Source organism: Uloborus diversus, chromosome 8 (assembly GCF_026930045.1).
Source record: "Uloborus diversus isolate 005 chromosome 8, Udiv.v.3.1, whole genome shotgun sequence".
Lineage (NCBI taxonomy): Eukaryota > Metazoa > Arthropoda > Arachnida > Araneae > Uloboridae > Uloborus > Uloborus diversus.
The window spans coordinates 148,656,729-148,679,812 of record NC_072738.1 but is presented as its reverse complement, the minus strand read 5'-3'; the positions used below and the strand labels follow the sequence as shown (position 1 = coordinate 148,679,812).

The window sequence follows — 23,084 nt, the reverse complement described above, 5'->3', positions numbered from 1 at the left end:
TACGCATGACATAAAATAAGGAAATCTACCAAAATTCAAAACTCTTCATGAATCCAAAACTGTAGCATTAGTAGACTGCGCAGAAAAAAAAAACCATGGACTCCAGGACTTGATAGAAATGCTGGCAGGCCCGGATCTGCGTACCCGCAGTAGGGAGGGGGACACAGTCTTAAGAGGCCTAACGGCCCAAGAATTTGGAAAAAAAAAAGGAAAAAAAAAACCTAGCACTAAGACTTAACATTGCAAATATACAGTTGACCTCTGGGGAGGGGCCCTACAGATTTTGTTGCAGGGCGGCCAATATTTATAGATCCGAGCCTTAATGCTGGAGAAGAAAAAAAAAATTACATATTGAAATCAAATAAACAACAGTACTTACATCTTCATTAGTTGTTTGGTTTGACGTTGTGAGGTAAGTGTGAAACCCTGCAAGTCCCAATACAGACCAAACAGAGAAAAAACACACTATGCCTTCTACAACAGTAATCAAGAGTTAAGCAAATAAATGTTTTAATTTTATTAGAAACAAATAACAAAAGATAAATTTCGGTAAAATAGTATGCAAATTTTAGTTAAAAATTGATGCTGAAGTCCTTTAGTAGGTCTCTTAAACAACATAGTTTGATTGACATTATGTGTACTATATATAGTGGAAATTTCTGGTGAAACAGATGTTTGTGAAATGAACAAATCAATGGTTCTCACTGCAATTTAACATGTTCCAGGTGATTAAAAGTTTAAAAGTTATCATCAAGTATGGATAATAACCAGTGGTCAGACAGCAAAAAGGAGGAAATCAAAAAAAAAAAAAAAAAAATCGTAAAAGGGACGATATCCAAAACTGCATCAAAAAAGAACCTGGAAGCCATGATATTCAAAAAAAAAAAAAAGGCTAACTTATCAGTTTTGAAGGTAATAATACATATTTAAATAAGACATGAGTAATAATTTTGTACAATTTGCTGCATGGTACCATTTCATGCAAGAGCGTTTATTCTTAAATAAATCTAAATTTTAAAAAAGAGGCAACAATTTCTAACCCCTGATTCCTTTAACAAAGGGTTGGGAGAGCCAGAGGTTATATATATATATATAATATATATATATACTTATATATATATATATATATATATATATATATATATATATATATATATACATATATATATATATACATATATATATATATATATATATATATACATATATATATATACATATATATATATACATATACATATATATATATTTATACATATATATATATATATATATTTATACATATATATATATACTAGCAAAAATACCCGGCGTTGCCTGGGTTAGCAATAATTATGAGAAACAATTGTTACTTGCATTTGTTTTCTGTTTTAAGTGAAAGAACTTAAAACACACCTTTTTGACGTGATTTAAAATCTAGATTCTTCTTTACTCATAAAACTAAAGTAGCAATAAGTAAAAAGAGCAAAATAGTATTCATTTAGAAACGAAAACACGAAATTTAAGCATATACAAATTTGAAGAATTTCCGAAATATGAAATTAAACTTCACATGTTTAAAAAGATTTATCAGTTAATACTTATTTTTTTTTTTTTTTTTTACATAGAGTCTTACCTTCTCTGTATGTCTATTGAAGAACGAACTGTTTAAAAAAATGTAGCCACGCGCTCCTGATCCCCTTAAACTTGCTTTAGTTATTTTGGAAAATTTCAATTATTGTGGATTCTTGGTGAGATTTAAAATGTTGCCGAATTTGCGGGAATAGTTTTGGGATACCTTGGATAATGCTCCCCCTCCTTACTTTGTAAAACGGTATGTTACTAATTTTGGGGATATTTCGATAATTGGGAATCAGGCTACTTTCTTCATTGGCGTTAATTTTTGGCTCCAGCGCCTGCGCGAGAGGTATTTTTCTTTGCAAATCAAAACAAAGAGATCGGAAATATCTATTCACATAGGGTTACTATAAATCAGCAGGGTTACCAAAATAAAATTATTTACGCCAAAAATGAGACGACCGCGCCAGATTCCCAATTATTGAAATATCTTCTAACTTTTGTTAAAGAGATATTGTCGCCATATGCTAAGATACTTTTGGTCACCATAAAATGGCGCTAAACAATTTCAACCGAAATGTTTCCAAAATAAGTAGTAAAATTTGGCGATGGTTTGAATTTGTGCACAAAGTCACATTAATGGAAGTTTTTGTGCTGTTTATGGATTTACATAATTTAGTTGCTGGATTATTTTACAGTAAAAAAGTTTTTAAAGATTCTTTGATTGACGATATTTTGTTTACATGGTGAAAGCTGACAAACATTATTACGTAGTCTTTGACTTCAAAAACCGCGACAGTTCAAAAAACTGCCAAATGCATTAGCTTCTGAAATCTTTCTGCATAAATTTTGGCGAGGTTTCTGCTGTTAGATTGGATAATGATTAAAAAATCCGATCAGCACAAATAATTAAAAAAAACATTAATTACACTAAAGTTCCGTTTAAATGGAAAATAATCAACCAAATCTAGTTATTTTCAGCCAATCTTGGGGAAAAAAGAAAAAACGTTACTTTAAGATTTGACTCGAGAAAAGTCTCAGTCAGACGAAACACATAAAAATTCAACAATTCTGTCTATGAAATGGGAGTTGAAATGATACACTAAATAATGAATTGGGTTGAGGAAAGCTTTCGAACATGGAACAAAAAAAGCTAATAACTCGTTTTTCATACAACTTGGAACTTTGTAACAGATGCCATCTTCAGCAGAAAAATAAGCGCTTTCGATGGACACATAATTTTAATATGTGCACGTATTTTTTCACCGTCATATTGGGGCATTTATGCGAAAATTTGGACAAATTAGAATAAAAAAGGAACTATCAATCGGATTTTTTTCGAACTGATCTACACACTTCCTCAGTACCAAAAAGAACAAACAGTGAAAGTTTCAGCCAAATCTACCGGGTAGTTTCTGAGATCTTAGGGAACAAATTTACCAACATTCATTTATATATATATATATATATTATCATTATATTATTATTATATTATTATCATTCCATTACATTAAAATTAATAGTAAAAATCTTCATTAATACAGCTGAAATCCATGTCTTCGCCCAGCTAACAAAAATTGTAAAACGGTCTGTTACTAATTTTCGTCAAAAAGATATTGTCACCAAATCCTGAGATACTTCTAGTCACCATAACATGGAGCTAAACATTTTCATCCAAAATGTTTCCAAAATGAGTAGTAAAATTTGGCGATTGTTTGAAAATGTGCAAAAAGAAAAATTTATGGAAGTTTTTGTGCTCTTTAATGGATTTGCCTAATTTAGTTTATGGTGGATTATTTTACATCTTGAAAAAAGTTTTAAAGATTCTTTTTATGGCGATATTTTGTTTACATGGTGAATGCTGAGAAACATTGGCTTCAAAAACAGCGACAGTTGAAAAAATTGCACAAATGTATTCGCATAAGCTATTACGAAGAAGCGAGTTCCATAAATTTTGAAAATATCAACAACAGAACGTGCAAGAAAATAATTACATTTTTGGCAAGGTTGAAATCAATTTGAGTGTCCCATTCAGCGTTGAATTTATACCAATCCGGGCGGCATTAAAATAATTTTCAATATTGCTGCATATTATGAAAAACAATACGGGTGTCAAGTATTTTTAAATAAGACTAAGCTACTATACTTTTAAACACATAAAACGTTCAAAACCTGAATACTTATGAAGTGGAAAAAACGTTCAGATTTGAGTTAGAATGAGGGTTTCAGTTTTAAAATATCGTTAACAGTCCCTCTAAAAATATGTATCTGAATAAGGAAAGTAGTCATCCCCCCCCCCTCCCTTCGGAATAAGAAAAATTTTCAGAATAACATCAACATTCTGTTTTTGGTTTTGGTTTATCCACAGTTTTGCCGACATTTCAAACTTCCTCCCGCCTTTAATATTTTAATATATCAAAAGGTATGATTAAATAAGAAAACAGGGGGGGGGGGACGAAATGTCGGCTTAACTGGGAAGACACCCTTTTTTTAACCCCAACAGAATTAGCATAATAGCTTCAAAAAAATTCCTTTTTTAATGAATTCTCGAAATGTCATCTTAGAATATCGACGTCAGTCCCTCAAAATCAACATCAGCATCAACCATTCTGAAATAACGATAACGGCTCATCTAAAAATCTCCATTACATTAAAATTAATAGTAAAAATCTTGATTAATACAGCTAAAATCCATGTCTTCGGCCGGCTAACAAAAATTGTAAAACGGTCTGTTACTAATTTTCGTCAAAAAGATATTGTCGCCAAATCCTGAGATACTTCTAGTCACCATAACATGGAGCTAAACATTTTCATCCAAAATGTTTCCAAAATGAGTAGTAAAATTTGGCGATTGTTTGAAAATGTGCAAAAAGAAAAATTTATGGATGTTTTTGTGCTCTTTAATGGATTTGCCTAATTTAGTTTATGGTGGATTATTTTACATCTTGAAAAAAGTTTTAAAGATTCTTTTAATGGCGATATTTTGTTAACAGCGGCAGTTGAAAAAATTGCACAAATGTATTCGCATAAGCTACTGAAATCTTTGCAAAGAGTTTGGCGAGATTTCTACTGGTAGATTGGATCATGAGACTGATCGCACAAATAATAAAAATATAACAATAATTTCATTAAAGTTCCATTTAAATGGAAAATAATCAGCCAAATCCATTTATTATCAGCCAATCTTGTGAAAAAACGTTACTTTAAGATTTGACTTGAGAAAAGCCTCGAACAGTCACACGAAACGCAAAAATATTGAACAGTACAACAATTCTAGCTATCAACTGAGAGTTGAGATGATACACTAAATAATAAATTAGGTTGAGGAGAGCCTTCAAACATGGAACAAAAAAAGCTCATATCTCGTTTTTCATACAACTTAGAACTTTGTAACAGATGCCATCTTCAGCAGAAAAATAAGCGCTTTCGATGGACACATAATTTTAATATGTGCACGCATTTTTTCACCGTCATATTGGGGCATTTATGCGAAAATTTGGACATATTAGAATAAAAAAGGAACTAACAATCGGATCTTTTTCGAACTGGTCTACAAACCTCCCCAGTACCAAAAAGAACAAACGGTGAAAGTTTCAGCCAAATCTGCCGGGTAGTTTCTGAGATCTTAGGGAACAAATTTACCAAACTCCATTTTTATATATTAAGATATATATATTTATACATATATATATATATATATATATATTTATACATATATATATATATATATATATATATATATATATATTTATTTATATATATATATATATATATGCATATAAACGATTAGTTACCTTTTTCCTTGCATTGGAACCTAAAATTTGTTTTTAAAAACTTTCTAATACGATTTCGGAATCAAAAGAACAACTTGCAGCTGCCTCATTTACTCATGAAATCTCAAAACTTTTAAAAGGCTGTAAAGCCTACATTATTTGAAATTCACCATAGATATTTTTTACTTTCTTAAATGCACAAAAAAGTAACTATGCCAAGTTTCAATAAAATTCGAGACTGTGGGAGCTAAGCCACATTTTTTGATTGACTTTTGCATTTTTTCCTAAAGTAAATTAATGAAATAAAAATATTATTGAAATGATGAATAAAAAAAGCAGATATAATATAGCACTTAGTAAAAAACCACTCCAACATTAAAAATAATTGAAATACATGCAGGATGCAAAAAGATTGAAATCTCAATCAAGGCAAGCAACTTTTGGCGCAGCACTTGTTTGACGTCGTTGGGATGATTCCAAAACATACGTTTTTGGCAGATATCTCAGAGGATGAAGATTCGCAAGGAAAAAATAGAAGAAATAAGAAATCGGCGAACAAAAATTTAAAAAAAAAACGTATTTTTTTTCCGATTTTTGAAAAAAAAAAAGGTTTGAAACAGGAAAAAAAAAAGGAGGAAAGGTTTTAAAAGTCAACAGAAAAAGCCGGAAAAATCTCATCCCTGTATATTATTCCTATAATTCAGCCTATATCAAAGTGAGGTTCCGTAATTAATGAGGGAACTAGTATTGTAAAGACAAATTGAAAAGATTATGATTTAGTAAATTCAGATTGTGTTTCAGGCATTAATGTTTCAGTTTAAAAGGAACTCTATTTTCAATAAGTCATGCTTTTCAAACAAAAGCAACAGCCACAATGAAGTTTTTGATGAGGCAACACAATGAAGGTCCATAGTAAAAGCTGCATAGTAATCAGATACACATCATTTTTGTGAAAAAAAAACCTAACTTATAAACATGTGCATACAATATTTTTTTTTCTTTTGCAATTAGTGCTGCACAACATAATCATGAACTTTCAACTACAGCTTCACAAAGGCTTTACTATTGGCTACAATGCTAATATGTCAAGGGATCTAATAGGAAGGACGTAATTTTTTAAACATACACAATGATAAAATTTATCAGATTGAGTAATTAAAGAACAGTTTCAGATTGCACAGATGATGGTACCATGTATTGAAATTTCTTAATTATTATTACGTTATCTACTAATTGTTGTAGGTTGTTAGGGCTTTTATTTATAAAGCAATTCAATGTTCCTTTCTGTAGAAATTGCTTCAGCAAGAAATTGTCAACCCAGCAGAAATTTTAAAATACTAAGCAAATGAATTGTGAATATTACCCTTTTAAATGTATAAAATAACAAAGGGTGTGAGTGAAAATAGAAAAAAGGAAAGTTAAGGACAGCATGCCAAAAAAGAAGGGAAAGATTCAAATATGCAAAAACTGTTTTCAAACTATAATATCTAAAAAGGATATCTTGCTGGAGACTCCCTTACAGCATCAATAAATGTAGAATTTCTAGATACTGCAAAAAATAAATTTAAAAATGTCAATCAGTAAAACATCTTTAGAAGAAAAAAAAATCTATGTACAGAGATACAAAATTTATCCAGTGAACTCCTGATTATCTGCGGCCTTTCAATTTGAAAAGAAAAACTTTTTTCAGCAATGATTTCCCGACTGCAGATTTACCGTACTTCCCCCCATTATCCGGCATGCCACAAAATTTGGGGTCACCAAATTTTCAATAACCCTTGCCTGGTCCATTCCGGCATGCCAAAAAAATCGAGGTTAGGAAAAAAAATTAACACTAAAAAATATATATTAAGCTTAAAAGTAAATATAAATTCTATACATATCTTATTAGTATAAATAAACAGTTTAATTTTGTTAAAATATTTACAAAATAATGTCATTTGTTATTTTAATGAGAAAAATTGTTTAATAACAAATAATTTCATAAAAATTAAATTAAAACTAAGTAAGCAAATATTTAAACAGTAAGTTACCACCCTTAAACCAGTGCTAAAGAATTTACCATAGCTAATCAATAAATAAAAATTAACCTTAACTCTCTAAAAGAAACCTAAAAACTTTTATTTAAAAAAATTACAGGGTGGCGACAGGAATTGTGAAAAAAAGTTCCCTGACTTTTCCCTGATTAAATTCACCAAATTTCCCTGATTTATGTTACCAATAATAATGGTTTTCTTTTTTTGCTCTACTTTAAATCCATTGTATGTTGTATAAAATGCAGTATTTTAAACGTTTTAAGTTGTGTAAAGTTGTTGAACTAAAGATATATTTTAAAAAGATGCTACTTTTTTAATAAAATGGTTAAAAAAAAAACATATCAAGTCAATTTTTTTGGGAAAAACCCCCTAAAAAACAGTATATTAAGTTTTTCTATATGGAAAGATTAGATAAAATTAAAAAAAAAAAAAAACTTTACGTCTAGAAACCACTTAGCATAAGAATTTTAAGAAACTATTAAAATTACTCTTAAAAACATATGCGTATTTATGATAGAACTAAAAAGTAATCGAAATTATTTTGAACTAAGTTTTCAAACAGTATCATAATTGTTGCAAAGAATAGAAATAATGTAGTTATTCTTATCTAACTATAACTAATTGACATATTTATGCAAAACAGATGAAACCATTTGACATCCATTCATAGGGAGCTTTTCTCCAATCAAGAACATAGGTTTTAATGAATGAATACAGCATTTTAACTATAAAAAAATAAAGATATTTACTTAAGTACACAAGTTAACTCTATTTCATATGATTTCAGGATGTAACGGAAAAAAAAATCTTAGATTGCTTTTGTAACAAACATCTTTGAAATGCAGGGGGAAAAAAAAAAGCAATTAGTTAATTTTAAAATATATAAAAGAAGAATACACCTTGGTTATAAAATTAAAGAATCACTTAAGTCTGAAGAAAAGAAAACCTTCATAATCTGCGGTGACAACAAATAGAGTAACGGCAAAAAAACAAAGTTTTTTTTAATTGAAAGTTCAATTTTAGCAATTAAATTAAAAACACGAAGAAGTAATAACTTTCAAGCTTTTATAGTATTAATTCAGAAACCAAAGATTTCTTCTTGAAATCGTGATTACAGTACGCTAATTACTTCGAGAGAATGGAATAAAGGCAAAGGAGCTCAGGCATTAATGAAGGCTTCCTCTTTGCCTGTATGGTTGTTTATTTAACATAGCATTGAAAGCATAAAAGGAAATTTCAAGCTAGGTAAAATAAACAACCTAACAGAGACAGAAGCAATCTTAGGAAGTTCATCCTGTGGTTAATAAGTAAGATTCAATACTTTGACGTTGAGGAAAAAAGATGCATAAATATGCGGCAGTAAATAATCGCTCCTCATTAATTTTACTTTTTTTTTTTTTTTTGAACAGATAATTGGCGGAAAATGCGTAGGGAATTAGAGTACTTAATTTTGTAAAGCAAAAAAAAAAAAAAAAAAATTTTCTTCATAAAATTAATTTTCCCTGATTTTTTGTAATTTTTTCAAAATTCCCTGATATTTCCCTGATTAATGAAGTTCCCTGACTTTTCCCTGATTTCCCTGATCTGTCGCCACCCTGAATTATGAACAAATAGCAGTAACAATTATTGCTTCTGAATTGATTACTTTATTGGCATATAATTAAATACATTAATAATGACATACCATAAATAACAAGCATATTACATGCACTTTTTTTTGAAGAAGGTTACTTTTAGGATTTATTTATTTTTTTCCTTATGATGGTCTGCTTTCTGATTGGGGAAATTTACTTTTGCTTTGTTGCAAAATAAACCTCAAGTTATCTGACATGCCCGAAAATTTGAATTTCCCAGCATGCTGGTCAGCCTCGCTTTTTTCCGGCATGCCGGATAATGCAGCGTAAAACGGTAGATAAAATGAAAAGCTTTCTGCAAACACAAATCCCGACTGGAAAATTTCCTGCAAATAATTATTTTGTTCAAATCACAATTGAATGAAGAATTAAATTTAGATTCAAACATAAAAAAAAAAGCTTTAAAGTCATTTAATTATTATTACTTTTTTTTTTGCCACAACATATGGTTGTTAACTAAAAAAAATATAACCTAGCTGCTTTTTATTTGAAAAAAATATGAAGACATTTGATTTTGTAAACAAATCAACAAAAACTACTAATTTGTTTAAAATTAAGTATTTTGGCAAAAATAAATACTGTATTTACATGCATATTATCTGTCAAAAAAGTAAAATTAATAAGGTGCAGATTATCTGTGATTTTTATTTCCTCAATGCCAACGAATTAAAACTCAATTTACAGCAGGGTTCATCAATAGAGACCAGTAATTTTTAAATTCATGAATTTTATGTAGCTTGAATTTTCTTACGCGATTCAGACTGTCTAAAATAAACCATATAGTCATAGTAGAAGTAGTCTCCATTTGCAACTGTTTGCTCCATTGTTTTGAGTCTTTGTCTTTAAGAAATTATCATACTTGAATCACAATTTTAAGAAGAAATCATTTTTTAGATTTATTTTGCTCAAGAAAAAAGCAAAGAGGAAAATATTCGGAAGGAACAGAAATAAACTGTGGGGTTTTTTTTTTAAATTTCCTTAAAAAATAATAACGTTAGTAGCTTAAAAATATTTTCTGCAGAGCCTGAAAAATTTCTGTGAACACCATTCGCATGTTCGTCCTATATTATGCAAGACTGCCCGACTGTAGATAAATGCACAAAACTTCACTAGTACAAGGTTTATTTTCAGGCATTCCTATTGCTCTCTTCCCCTCCCTCCCAAACCATTTAAGGTCACCGAAAAAAGACTAGTTGAAACCAGATTTTTAGCTCTACACTATTTTCTACTTTAGATATTTAATACTTTCTGATTTTTAGACCTACGCAGTTACATTCGTACATGAGTGGCTCTGGCTGGATCAGTCTTACGAAAATTCCTCTCCCCTTTGTGTTTTTGGTGTAACCTAGCTTGATCTGTTGCAGGATAATCTGATTGCATGATTTGCTTGTGCATGTGTGTAACACATTAGCAATAATGAACAATCGTTTTCAAACTCTTACATGCATTTCTCACACATGTTTTTATCACATTATCTGCAGTTTAAATGTATTCCAGTCTTATTGATCTCAAAAAGCTATTGCATACATTAAAATCATTTTTATCTAATTTGCAGATTATCCGTAAATTTCCTTATCCACAGTCGCTTTGCCACCCTATTCCACGGATAATTGGGAGTTTACTGTATTACAATTTTAGAATTACTTAAAACTTTCAATATGAAATACTTTTTGACTTATACACAAATTATATTCTACTTAAAATCAAACTTTCATATTGTGATGAATAAAATCATTTATAAACATCAGCAGTTAAAAGTTTGCCCATTTGGAACAGCTAAGTAAACACAGGATAATGTAAAAATATACAACAGGAAAAATCTAAATATGTTTTCCTTCATGTCTATTTCAGTTAAAAAGCACAACAGTTCTCATTCTGATATTCAACTCTGATATGAGGACTCATCATTAAAAGACTGCTGATGAATTTTTAGCAAGCTTAGTATTAGGTATTTCTATGTTTCTTTTGTTTTTTTTTTTTTGAGGAACTAATTTAAGATCAGATGATAATACATTATTTTGTGTGTCTTTGGTCAGACACTTTCTTTTCTAACCATAATAAGGCTTTTTTTTAAAAAAAATTAACTTCAGTCATTTATAAATACTAGTCCATTTCAATGCACTGAAGAAGAAAATCACCTCCTACAACATGAAATGAGAATCCACTTTTTTTGCAGGAAATCGGGGATGGTTTTTTGCAGGCAGATTCCAGCTTAAGCCATGCAAGGGTCAGAAGCTGATTCTAACCACTTTAAGCTTTTAAGTAGTAACATAAATTAAACTGCCAAACTTAATTATTGATTAATACTATTATTTTTAAATAAAATTAAGATGAGTTAATTAGGCTCAAAAAATATCTTATTAATCAAAATGAAATTGATGTACTAAGCAAATTAGTTTATAATAGTACTGAAGATTTGTTGTACAAATAAACAATGTTACAAGAACAATTTTTTGCTACATTACTCACTAGGAACATTATCATTACATTTCTTAATAACAGAATAACATTAAATTTTAAGTAATATTCCATCAATATATAAACCAAAATTTGAATATGAACTGAATTAGAACAGGACAAAGTAAGAATACCATTTCCTCGGGTATTCATCAGGGTAAATTTTAATGACTTGCCGAAGCAAGTGATGACCAAGAGCAAAAATGAGCTAATGAATTTAAGATTAACATTTTAAACACATGCTTTGTTATGTAGTTATTCCAGTTAATATTTTTATTGAGTTATTTTTTAAAGTTTCTGCCATGCTTTTTCCAAGTGTTCAATTAGTAAAGTTAGTATTTTACACTTTGGAATGAAACTTGAAACCCTACTACCCAAACTTAGAGAAACAATTTGAGGAGCTTCTGTGGTGGTTTTGAGGAGCAGTTTAAAAGTTTGCAGGTCAGTTTGGTATTTTGTATAAAAATCAATAAAAATAAAAACTAATCATCTAAAATTGTTTTAGAGCTTTATTAATCATTTTTAGCACTAGCATTTTTTTTCCAATTAATAAACTAGCTTTAAATACTATTTCAATATTTAAGTGTAAGCATCTTTAATTTCCCATATTTGCATGTTTGTCATGATAAAATGGCAAAATATAAGCTTGAAAACGTTCAGTCCGAAAACGTGGAGCAAAATAGCTTCTTTGCAGAGTTGCAGAGTATCACCATTTTCGCAGAGCAGTTGGCAACACTGTTTCAATCATTAATTAAATTTTTTTCCATAATTTCATTAATGTTTTGGGAACATATGCTATCAAGACTAATATGAAAAAATACAGTACATATTCAAGGAATTACAACTGTTTCAAATAAAAAGGGAAAGAACAGAAAATACTTACATAAAACAAGATGAGTTATGATACATGCAAACAAGAAAACAGACAGCAAACCTAAAGACAGTAAAAATAAATAGAAATAACGGTAGTTCCTTTTTCCAACACAGTTGCCAACCCATGGACAATGGTGGTCGAAACGTTCTGCAAAAATATTTCATAATCACTTATTGCATACTTTTAGGCAAATTTTAAAATCAATTAAATATTCATGTACAAGAAATGAATTTTAGAGTGCATAAATGTTCAAAGATAAATAATAATATACACACACTAGAGCTAAAAAAAAGTTTTATTATGTTAATTAGCTAAAATGGCAATGATCAACCACTAAACTTGAAAATATTATCAAAGTTGTGAAAGAATAATTTTGCACAAAGTGCAAATTTGAAAGATACCAACACAGAGTAAAATTTCTTATTGAAATTTCCAGGTACAAATTTAGAAGTTACAAGGTATCCTTTTAATGCATTTCCTTTTTTAATTATTACATTTTTCCTTCACAGAATAAGATAGCTAGCCATCTGTTATTCAAAAATACAAGCATGCAATTGCTTTCCCTGCCCTCAATCTTAGATATGTTCATGATTTCCTCGCTGATGAGTTTCTAAGATTGACAATACTCTTCTTTAATGGTCGCCATGCTCTCCTTCCATAATCCCAGGTGATTTTTTTTATGGAGTTATATCAAAGGTCATGTGTTTGTGAACCCTGTCAAAATATCAGCGTTATGTTCAAATTTTATGTAAGGTTATAGATATAACTTTTATTTCTTAGTCTTTTCTAATCATTTTATTTTGTTAGATATAATATGATGTCTGATTTTAATTAATTAAAAAACTTCTGATAAATTTGTAAAAATTATCAATTTTGTGGATCAAAAATCTAAGTTTCAACCCATCTCCGGAAAACAAAATGTGTCTGATACAAACGCTCAGAACCACACAGGGTAAAAGAGGCTATAAAACAACACAAACAACAAAAATGATAAATATAAACTTACCAACACAATTATCACATAAACTACAGTGGGATGCTCTAGGAGGGCGAAAAATTTTACATGTGAAGCAATACTTAAGTTTTACAGCTTGACCATGGATTATGATTTCTTTCGTACGAGGTGGGGGCCTATATGTTGGTGAGCTGGAACCATTAGGTACTTCTGAAATTCAAAATTCATAAATGAATTTTCTCTGGAAAGAAAATTTGAAACATAAAATTGCATGAAAAATTCATTTTTGTCTCATAAAGCTTATGACAAATGTATTGGTATTTTCAAATAAGGTTGGATGTTTAAGAGGAAACTTATACAATTATTTATACTAAGGAGTTCAGCCTCCTGCTCCCTAAGCCTACCTACAACACTGTCTGTCAGCAATATGGAATAGTATGGGGTATAACTTGGGATTATTTTTACATCACAAACTAAGTGTGATAAAATAGAAATAATTTTTTTTTTAATCAATAAAGTAATAATTATCAGACGGCAGTAGGGTTTCTAGAAAGTGGCCCGTTGAGTATTTTATTTAGTCACCACAGGTTTGAATTTGTATCTTTTTTTTTCTTTTCTACAGATCCCTAGATTTTACGCTTTCAGCTTTATGAAAAATTTGAGAATCTGGTAGTTGGCATTTCCCTCATTTGCTTCATAGTCACTAGTAGTCTAAAAGTCTTTAATTAAAAGTCATATAATAAAACTTCGCAATGAAATGTATCAGTATTCATTTTAGTTTTCAGTTGTTGGCACTGATTGCAATAAAGTTTCAGTAATTATAAAATTTTACACTGTAAGGACTTTGATATAACACTGTACACAATTGCCTTGATTTATATAATTTTAGAGTTTCGTATAACAAGGTTTCAATACTGCCCAAAATTTGGTTTTGACACAATCCGGTGAAATACAATAATATACCCTGAGTAACGTTATGTACACACATAATTTAGTAAACAGAATAATTTAAATTAAACAAAAAGTTTTGCATACCAGGGTTTTGATTTTACACAAATTAACCTTGTTATATGAGAAATGCCTGCATATTCAGTATTCTGGATAAAAACTACATGATTTACCTATTTGCTTTTCTGTATCTGCAGCTTCATCCAGAGTAGCTCTTGGTATTACACCTGGGTCACTAAAACTGGTACGTAAAAGAGTGGACATAACAAAAAGAAAGAGCACTGCAGCCACAGCAGGTATAGCAGGACTTATTTCTTCGCTGAGATATTGGCAGCTAAAATTTAAAATTACCATTAAAATTTTGATTTTGGAAAATTTATTTATTAAGGCTTATACAAAGTTTGCTTTTCTGATATTAAAGTAACAATACACAACTAGAAAATTTTCAAGTGGAATCAGAATATAGGTGAAGTAATATTTACCAAAGTAAAAAGCAGATAAGCAAAAATATGAGTGATTTCAACAGAAAATTGCTTGAAAATATAGATTAATATTTTATTATATACAAAATTGCAGAGAAAGTTATTACTTCGTTGCACATTCTTTAAAATATTAAAAATTGTCGTCTCAATGCTAACATCTTCCAACTTTACCAAAACATTAGCTATTTTTTTAACATGTTAAAATGTACAATTCTTACTTTTTGGACACCCATTAGGAAACTTCAAATCTATAAAAGTGAACTATTAATTAAAAAAAATAATAATAAAATAAAGTAAGTAGAAGACCTGTTGGAGAGATTTATTATGTACAAACATAGCTAACTACTTATTCATGATTTAAAGACATTGTTTACAGTAAAATACAAAAGCTCCAACATGTTGGGAAATATAAGAAAAGTGATTGGTATTGGTATATTTTATGGAAAAAATATCCAAGTATTTTTTTTAATGGAAAACATACATGTATTTTTTTGTTGCGAGAACTACAGGTTGAAAATTTTTAGTTCATAGTTTTAAAAAAAACATATTTCTTAATATCAAGAAATTTTGCTAATATTTTTACAAAACAGGTTTATTAAGTTTAATCCCCCTTTTCAAAGACAATAAAAAACAAACTTGTGTGTTTGATATTTTTAGAAAAGCTATGTTTTTGCTAATTTTTTTAAAAAAGAGGTTTATTAAGTTGAATCTTTTCAAAGACAATTAAAAACAAACTCGTGTTTGATATTTTAAGAAAAGCTATGTTTTCAGAATTGCTGTCCTAAAATTTGAAAAGGTGTTTGCATTAAAAGTTTTTTTCTCATGTAAAAGAAAATAGTCAGGCAGCAGGATGCACAACTACACATAAATGACTGAGAAAATACAGCAATCTAAAGTTTTTGCAGCTTAACTTTATAACTGAATTGTTTTTACGATGCAATTCAAATTTAAAACCTGTGTAGTTTATAGTTTCATTTAATTGCAATAAAAAGGATTTTACCTCAAAAAACACTTACTCAAAAACGAAGAATAATGTGCAAGTTCCCACAATCAAACAGATGGTGAAACAGAAGACACCAGTCTGTCGGGCCATCATAATTCGACCATTGCAGTAGAATTTATTTTGTCCAGGGAATACTTCATATTTCCGGACAAACGGCTTGCCGGTTTTGTCTGGCATGCTGGGTGATTCAGTGAGGACTCTTGAATAGTCAACAGCTTTCAATTGACTTTTCATTAGTTCATGGAAAGGGTTTGGGAGGAAGGGATTTTTGGGGAAGGAAACAATATCATCTTGTTTTCACGAACTTTTTTTCCATCTTATTTCACAGAATGTAATCTCAGGAGCCGACTGAAAAAAGCAAAAATATTATACATTTTATATAAAACAGCATATTTAATTAATATTCACAATCACTGGTAATTTCTACAATTAGGTATCGAAAAATAAATAAAAATTTGGGCACCCCTGACTACAGGATTACAGTTGAACCCACTTATATAACAGAACCCATATTTAACGAGGAAGTCAGAAATACTTGGTTGGCACAGTGTTAAACCTTAAGGTACATAACTCCCTTTTAACAAGCAAGCCCGGCTTGAAGTAATTCTTGCAAATCTTCTAAAGTAAATTCTTCTAAAGCAATTAAAAGGGAATTATGATTCATGAATCTTGGGTAGAAGTGACACTGGTCCTCTTTTTAATTTGGAGTAGAGAAGTATTTGAAAATTACATATTTGTTGATGCCAAAGCTATTGTTTTCAATATACTTACTGCTAAGGATAATGTAGCTCATATTTAAGCTGACACAGATGAACAAATGATGAAAGCGATGATGATAATAATAAATATGAAGAATTTCAAGCTTAATTCCCTTAACATGAATTTAAATTATGAATTTAAAAAAAAAATCAAACTATTTAAATGATAGGATTGCAAATGACAGCTTGTTTCAGGCAGAGTATCCAGGAGCATTCTCTGAAAAACAGCACCGCAAGGATGAGACATTCAGACAGTTCAAAGCAAATTAACCAACTTCTTCGGTACTCCAGAAATAAAAAACACAAAGCAAGTACAGTCTGACCACCAACTTGATGGAAAGGCAAAAGCAAACATCTGGCTCACAGATGGAAATGAACGCCAGCCAGGGTTTAAGCTGAGTTCAAAAGTTCTTTAGCATAAAAGCTAAAATTGATGGAAAAATGTTAGCAAAATGCTAAAATGTTACACATTCTCATATATTTATATATGCCTCAATGTGTTTCATCTCCAGTTGAAAATAAAATTCATATTTCATTTGTGACATCCTTGAAGAAATAAGTACAACAGCAATTTTTTTAAAACATTAAATAAAAAAAGAAACATGATTGGTGTTTAGAATGTTGCAGTTCCCTCCTCCTAATAAAGCAGTTTTTGGGGGGACATAATGCTGGATAAGACTAATAATTATTGAACTTAATTGTAGTTTAAACATCTTAGCTAAGATTTAAAAAAGATTAAGGTGATTATCGCCATGCACGCTTCCTCTCTAGGATCATACATTTCTTCTTTATTTAAAAAACTAATTTATTTTTTATTTGAGCAAAAAAGCGAAAATGCATTTCTTTATTTTCGCAATTCAGATAGTGTTTTCGCATTATGCGAAAAATGCGACCGTAGCGGAAACCCTGACGCCAGCACTGCCAGCTTTTGCAGATGTATATTAGTCTCTAAGTTAAGCAGTCACATTCAAATGAGAGGAACACACACACAAGCATCATATTTTTACCCCCCTCCCTCCCTATTGAGATAGACTCGTCTTAATTGGACGTTTGCGAATTCCATGTAATCTGTGGGTTTTATGTATTTCCCTGAGAACCCATTACAGTAGAGAATCTTTTTTAACGCTGACCTATATAACGCAATTCTCTATAACTCGCACAACTTATCAGAAGTTAACAATAGGTTTTGAAGCTTGAAAAATACCTCTGTTTTACTTTGCAAACATAAAAATTGTTAGGCATATTAAATTTTGAAAGTTTTTCATCTTTCCATCTTAATTCAAAGATTTTAAATTTAAAATTGGAAATCATAATAAACAGAAAATACCATGTGTCTCTTTAAAATGGAGCTGTTATGCAAACCATGAAGCTAGCAGAAATGCAGGATAATGCAATTTCTTTGGATTGTGAAACATATTTATTTGTGAATAACTAATTGTAATATTGGTGCTTTAATATTCATTGCAGATAAAACTCATTTTGAACTGCTAATATACAGATATATTCTGAATGTTAGTTTCAAAATTTGTGAAATGATTTATATACAAGCAATCAGTTAAAAAGAGCAAACACCTTGGTCCTTTCATGATCAGCATAAAAATGTTTGACTGGATTATTTATTTATTTTTTTTAAGAGCTCTATGTAATTTCAGCCAAAGTTACAATTTGCTGCACTCCAATATAAGTTTTAATCTTGCTTAGGCTATAAGTTTAATTATTGTGATTTGGACGTCTGTACATTTTATTCAAAGACAGTTGGTTATGCAGATAAATGCTACATGAAATTGTGCATTACATAATTTTTAAGTTCAAGGTCTATTAGCATTGTAGTGTTTACTGTTCAATTCACATATTGCAAAAATTAAGTTCCTATTTTGTTATATTATAACTCAGCCTGCACAATATATTCCTCAACCCTTACAGCATAACAGGGTTCTTTTGAAACCTGTAATTCGATTCAATCAAATAAAACATTTATGATTAAGTAACAAAACATACCACATAGGAGTGATCAAATAACTGCTTAATGGAGCCAGGTAAAGGAGTACCAGACATGAGCTTATGAAGTTAAGAACTGCAAAAAATAAATAAATAAATAAAAATAATAATAAATACAAGTAGTTTAATATAGAGGAGAATTGAACAAAAATTATTATATTCAAATATATTTTTTGTATTAAACTTGCTCATTTAAACATTTAACTTTTCAACAAAAAGTTAAAGCTACAATTTTTTGAAATTAGGAATTTTAAAATCAATTTTCACTTGAAGTAATGTCTATTAAGAGAATCAGTTCAATTTACTAATCAATACCTATTGACTCAAAATGTTTGAATTCAAAACCAAATCTATGAACATTTAGACCACAGTTCTAAAGAGTTAGGAAAATCAGGGGGAAATTGCATTTATTTACAGTATTCAAATCATAGGTGATCCGCTGGTCTAAAATCATCAAAAGTACGGGGTGCCCACCTAGGCTTGGGGGGGGGGGGGGGAAGCATGGTGCAGACTGCGCCATTAAATTTTTTTTGGGGGGGGGAGATTGTTTTGAGGGGTATTTTTCCATTTTTTGGAGAGGGGGTCTCTGCAATTTCAAGGGGGTGCGCCCGTGTTCATGGGGGGGGGGGCACCCTTGCAAAAGTCAATATGAATCATTTTGAAAATAATAGAATCAGGGGTGCCCCCCACCTTAAGAGTATCCCATTTATTTTTACGAAGAAAAGAAAGACTCTCCCTAAAAATGAGAAAAATACCCCTCAAAACCCCCCTAAAAATCTAAATGGCCCAAACTGGGCCATGACCCCCCTTGATGGGCACCCCTGATAGAATATCCAACCCCGACAATGAATTTTGAGGATACAGGACAAGCTTTGATTGGTGTCCCTGCCCCTGCTAATTATTACTATATACAGTAAAGTAATGGCATAGCATACCATTCCCTTTTGGCGAGGAGTAAAGGGAGGTCACTTCTAACTCACACACATACATACAGATTTTAATTATCAGTGTTACGGGATTAGCTATATACTATTGCTTCTTTTGCTCACCACTACAAGCTTATACTAAAAAGAAATTAACATTTGAGCAAGTATACATTATACAGATACAGTTAAACACTTCAGTTTCTTCTAATTTTCTACATTTAGCAATTATAAGCTCAAACACGATAATTTTCGTTAGTGTAGAACACTTATGAATACGTTTTGACCACTAATTAACATTTACTACGTCCATTTGAAAAATAGCGCTTTAAACGAACAATATAAGTTCATTACGAATGGTGATGGAGCAATTAAATTCATTCATCCTTTTCCCTCTTATTTTAATGGAAGAATTATATTTTTTCATGTGAATTCAAAAGGCATGGTTTATTGTTCACAAAGACAGATAAAAAGCGAAGATTCTACTTTACCTCAAGGACAGAAAAATAATTGATTCGGAGAACCCGCATCAACCAGAAAATGTATTCTTAAAATCTACTCCGCATAAGAAAAACAAATGCATTCAAACATGTGTCACTCTGGAAATAAACATGAAAATACTGTATATATAGCGCAAAGATTCTGTCCAGATAGTGGTGATGTTTCACGTTCAGATGGAAACATCCACAAATAAGATATTTCACACCTACAAATACGAATCAGCTACTAATTTCTTTTTTAAAAAATTGCTTTATACAGTGTGACTCTATAAAGAAAACATCATATTATCTCTCAAGAACATCACTTACATGATTGGTCAGAACCAATGGGGGAAAAAAAGAAAACACAGACGACACAGATGTGGTGCGCATCGCAAATTTGTTTTCCCACGTTCAGTGCACTGCAGCGCATGTTGCAGACATAAATTGAACTAAAAATATACCACGTGATAAATGAATTGAAAATTGAAGGTGACGCTGTGACACATGGCAATGGCGTACACAAGGGAAGAAATATAGGGAAAATGGATGTATCTCCGGTATCCCCCTCCAAAACTCAGTACGTTTTCTTTTTTAATCATATAAAAGGCATAAAGCTGATTATATCTCCCTCCAAAAAAAAAAAAACAAAAAAAAAATTCTTGCTACGCCACTGACAAAAGCAAAAACACATGTATAGAAAAATCGTAGTTTAATAGCTTGTCTTATCACTAAAAACGTAAAGGTAGATAATTATTCTTTTCTATGGTTGAAAAAGCTAGAAATAGCATTTTAATTGCCGTTTGAGAGCTCTCCCCTCCTAAAAGTTTTTCTTCGGTGCACTCTTGTTCACAAGAATAGGAACCTGAAATTCAAAAATGATAAAGGTGTTTTACTTGCTTAAAATGCCAATTTTCTCTCTATGCTTGCAACATATGTATTTGTTTAATTTTTTTTAAGCAAAAAGGATCCTTTTATTAGTCTTTGTGGTTCTTTTCTGTTCCCCCATCAAAAGCTCCTGGTTATAAAAGAAAAGATCCATCATGAAAAAAATAGAAATACTTTTATTTACCATTATTGCTCCTTTATGTGCCAGAAGAATTCTATTAATTTATGATTTAGATTTTATTCTGCGATTTTGTTTGCAAAAAAATTAATTAATTTGTAAAGCGCTACCTACAGTACAATAGTGAATCATCTCTTCATTGTTACAAAGGGTGCGTTCGACGAACCTCACCGGTTAACCAGTAAGTAACCGGTTACTTACCGCAGCGTTCTATGATCAACCGGTTACCTCACTGGTTACCATTCTAAGCAGTTGATTGGTTGATTGGAGCACGTGATCATTAGTTGTCACGTGATTAACTAACCGGTCGCTCTCGGTCGTGCTCATCGAACGCAACCAAAATGATGTATTTGTTTTTGTGTGACAGGGATGCAACTACATCTGAGTAAGATCTTTAAATTGGCTCTCTGTGTCGGACAAAGCTTTTTATTTTGTAAGTAGAGTGTTTATCTTTTTTTGCTCAGTCAATTGGATTTTTTCATTTATTTAGAATAAAAAAAGTTATTGAAAGGAAATTTTAAAAGTTTCTTTTCATTTCCATGTTTTAGTAATAAACTTCTTTTGTGATTTAAAACTTTTCACGAGTCGACTGTTGGGATCAGTGAACTGCATTTCTGCCATCTTGGTTTTATGACGCTTAGGTTTATTTAAGGTGAACAATGAATTATTGTATAAATATTATAATTTTTATTTTACCGAATTATAATTTTTAAAGCCTTAGGAATTTTATGAATGTTCTTGGGTTGATAATAAACCTTAATATTTTTCGTAATAATACAGTAGATTGAAATGAAATATTTTGCATTAAAATATACGTGATTATTTATTTCTTTTACAGGTGTGTAATTTATTTTATATACAAACATGTAGTAAAACTTATGATTTCAAACTTATTAATCTGTTCAAACGTACTAATTTCCTTTAAAAACTTTTTCAAATTCGTGTCTTTGTACTGCAACGATTTTCAGATTTAAACCATACTCATTTATTCTTTTGAAAATGAGTTAATTTTGTAACTTCATGCTTTATTTAACACTTAAGTTTGATAGTTTAAAAGATGAACATGAACTTTTAGCTAGAAATATTAAATCTGCTCCTAGCTTTTGGTAAGATTTTCTTCAAACAGAAACATTTGCATATATGACAAATCTCTTGTGATGATAACTCTTCAAAGATGATCTATGTTATCAGTTGAAGGATTTTATTTCTTGGTTATTTAATATTTTGTATGAAGTCTCCAACTTTATTAGATGCATTCCAGTGAGATATGCATTCCAGTCCCTTTTTTATTTTGTCTGAAATGACCCTTTTTTTAAACCAACGATGTTATTTCTTCACCATTTTAACATTCTTTCTAGTTGAAATTTAGCAATCTCCACATCAGCATAAGTGTATCTTTTTTCTGTCTTCCTATATTAAAGCTCTGTATATATTGTTTTCTTTTGTGCTCTATTTTTTTTTGCATGTGGTTTAAAATCTTTCAACAAATCCTTATTTAGTTACAACTACTTACACAGCATTGAATTTCATAGCAATTTTTTTCTATTCAAATATATCCACAGTTTAACAAAAGTTTAATACCAATTTGCACATGTGTTCGTTGATTGTTAGAACGAACCTGAAATATATTTCTCCTGTTTTACCTACTAAAACTTTTGTTTTTATACATAAGTTATACAAATAAACGATAGTGTTAAATTATATGCAGAAATATAAATTTACAGTATGTGAATGTAATTTAATATTTTTAAAAATTGACTGTTTGTTTCGTGTTTTCTAAAACAGTAGGTAAGTTGTTAAGATTATTTTGAATGTATAACTTTTAAAGTATTTTTCTTTTCTAACAAAAGTAGTATTACTAATTTAGTAATGTTTATTAGAGTATTGTCTGAGTAAAATTGTCAATTTAAAATATTTCATTTTAGGGTAAAGGTACCTTAACAATTAAGCTCACATTTTATTCTGCTGTGGTCACAATAAACGTAACAACGGACAGGCAGAGAGGATCGGGGAGTGCTTCTCGATGCTCCGGAGGAAGGTAAAACTTTCACATTTTTAAAACATCACTGTAATTGATATGCAAATAAAAGAATTTTGATTGGAAAATACCATGATAGTTTGGACACACACAGACAGACAAT

General features: G+C 30.3%; 2 protein-coding genes across 3 annotated transcripts in view; one reads left to right on the top strand and one right to left on the bottom strand.

Annotated features, from left to right (window-relative positions):
* LOC129227300 (palmitoyltransferase ZDHHC18-like) overlaps positions 1 to 20,094 on the bottom strand; it is a 37,351-nt gene extending 17,257 nt beyond the window's left edge. The window contains exons 1-8 of the mRNA XM_054861837.1: positions 19,890 to 20,094; positions 18,476 to 18,551; positions 15,733 to 16,067; positions 14,408 to 14,568; positions 13,338 to 13,496; positions 12,341 to 12,478; positions 6,831 to 6,879; positions 380 to 482 (exon numbers count right to left, since the gene is read on the bottom strand). Coding sequence (XP_054717812.1) covers positions 380 to 482; positions 6,831 to 6,879; positions 12,341 to 12,478; positions 13,338 to 13,496; positions 14,408 to 14,568; positions 15,733 to 15,953 — 831 coding nt within the window. The 5' untranslated portion in view covers positions 15,954 to 16,067; positions 18,476 to 18,551; positions 19,890 to 20,094. The remainder of the gene's footprint in view (positions 1 to 379; positions 483 to 6,830; positions 6,880 to 12,340; positions 12,479 to 13,337; positions 13,497 to 14,407; positions 14,569 to 15,732; positions 16,068 to 18,475; positions 18,552 to 19,889) is intronic.
* A 1,244-nt stretch (positions 20,095 to 21,338) lies between these two features.
* The window catches only part of LOC129228188 (eukaryotic translation initiation factor 4 gamma 2-like), a 31,853-nt gene continuing 30,107 nt past the window's right edge, over positions 21,339 to 23,084 (top strand). For both annotated transcript variants that reach the window (XM_054862852.1, XM_054862851.1), the window contains exons 1-2: positions 21,339 to 21,376; positions 22,869 to 22,981. The gene's annotated coding sequence lies outside the window, so the exon portion shown is untranslated. The remainder of the gene's footprint in view (positions 21,377 to 22,868; positions 22,982 to 23,084) is intronic.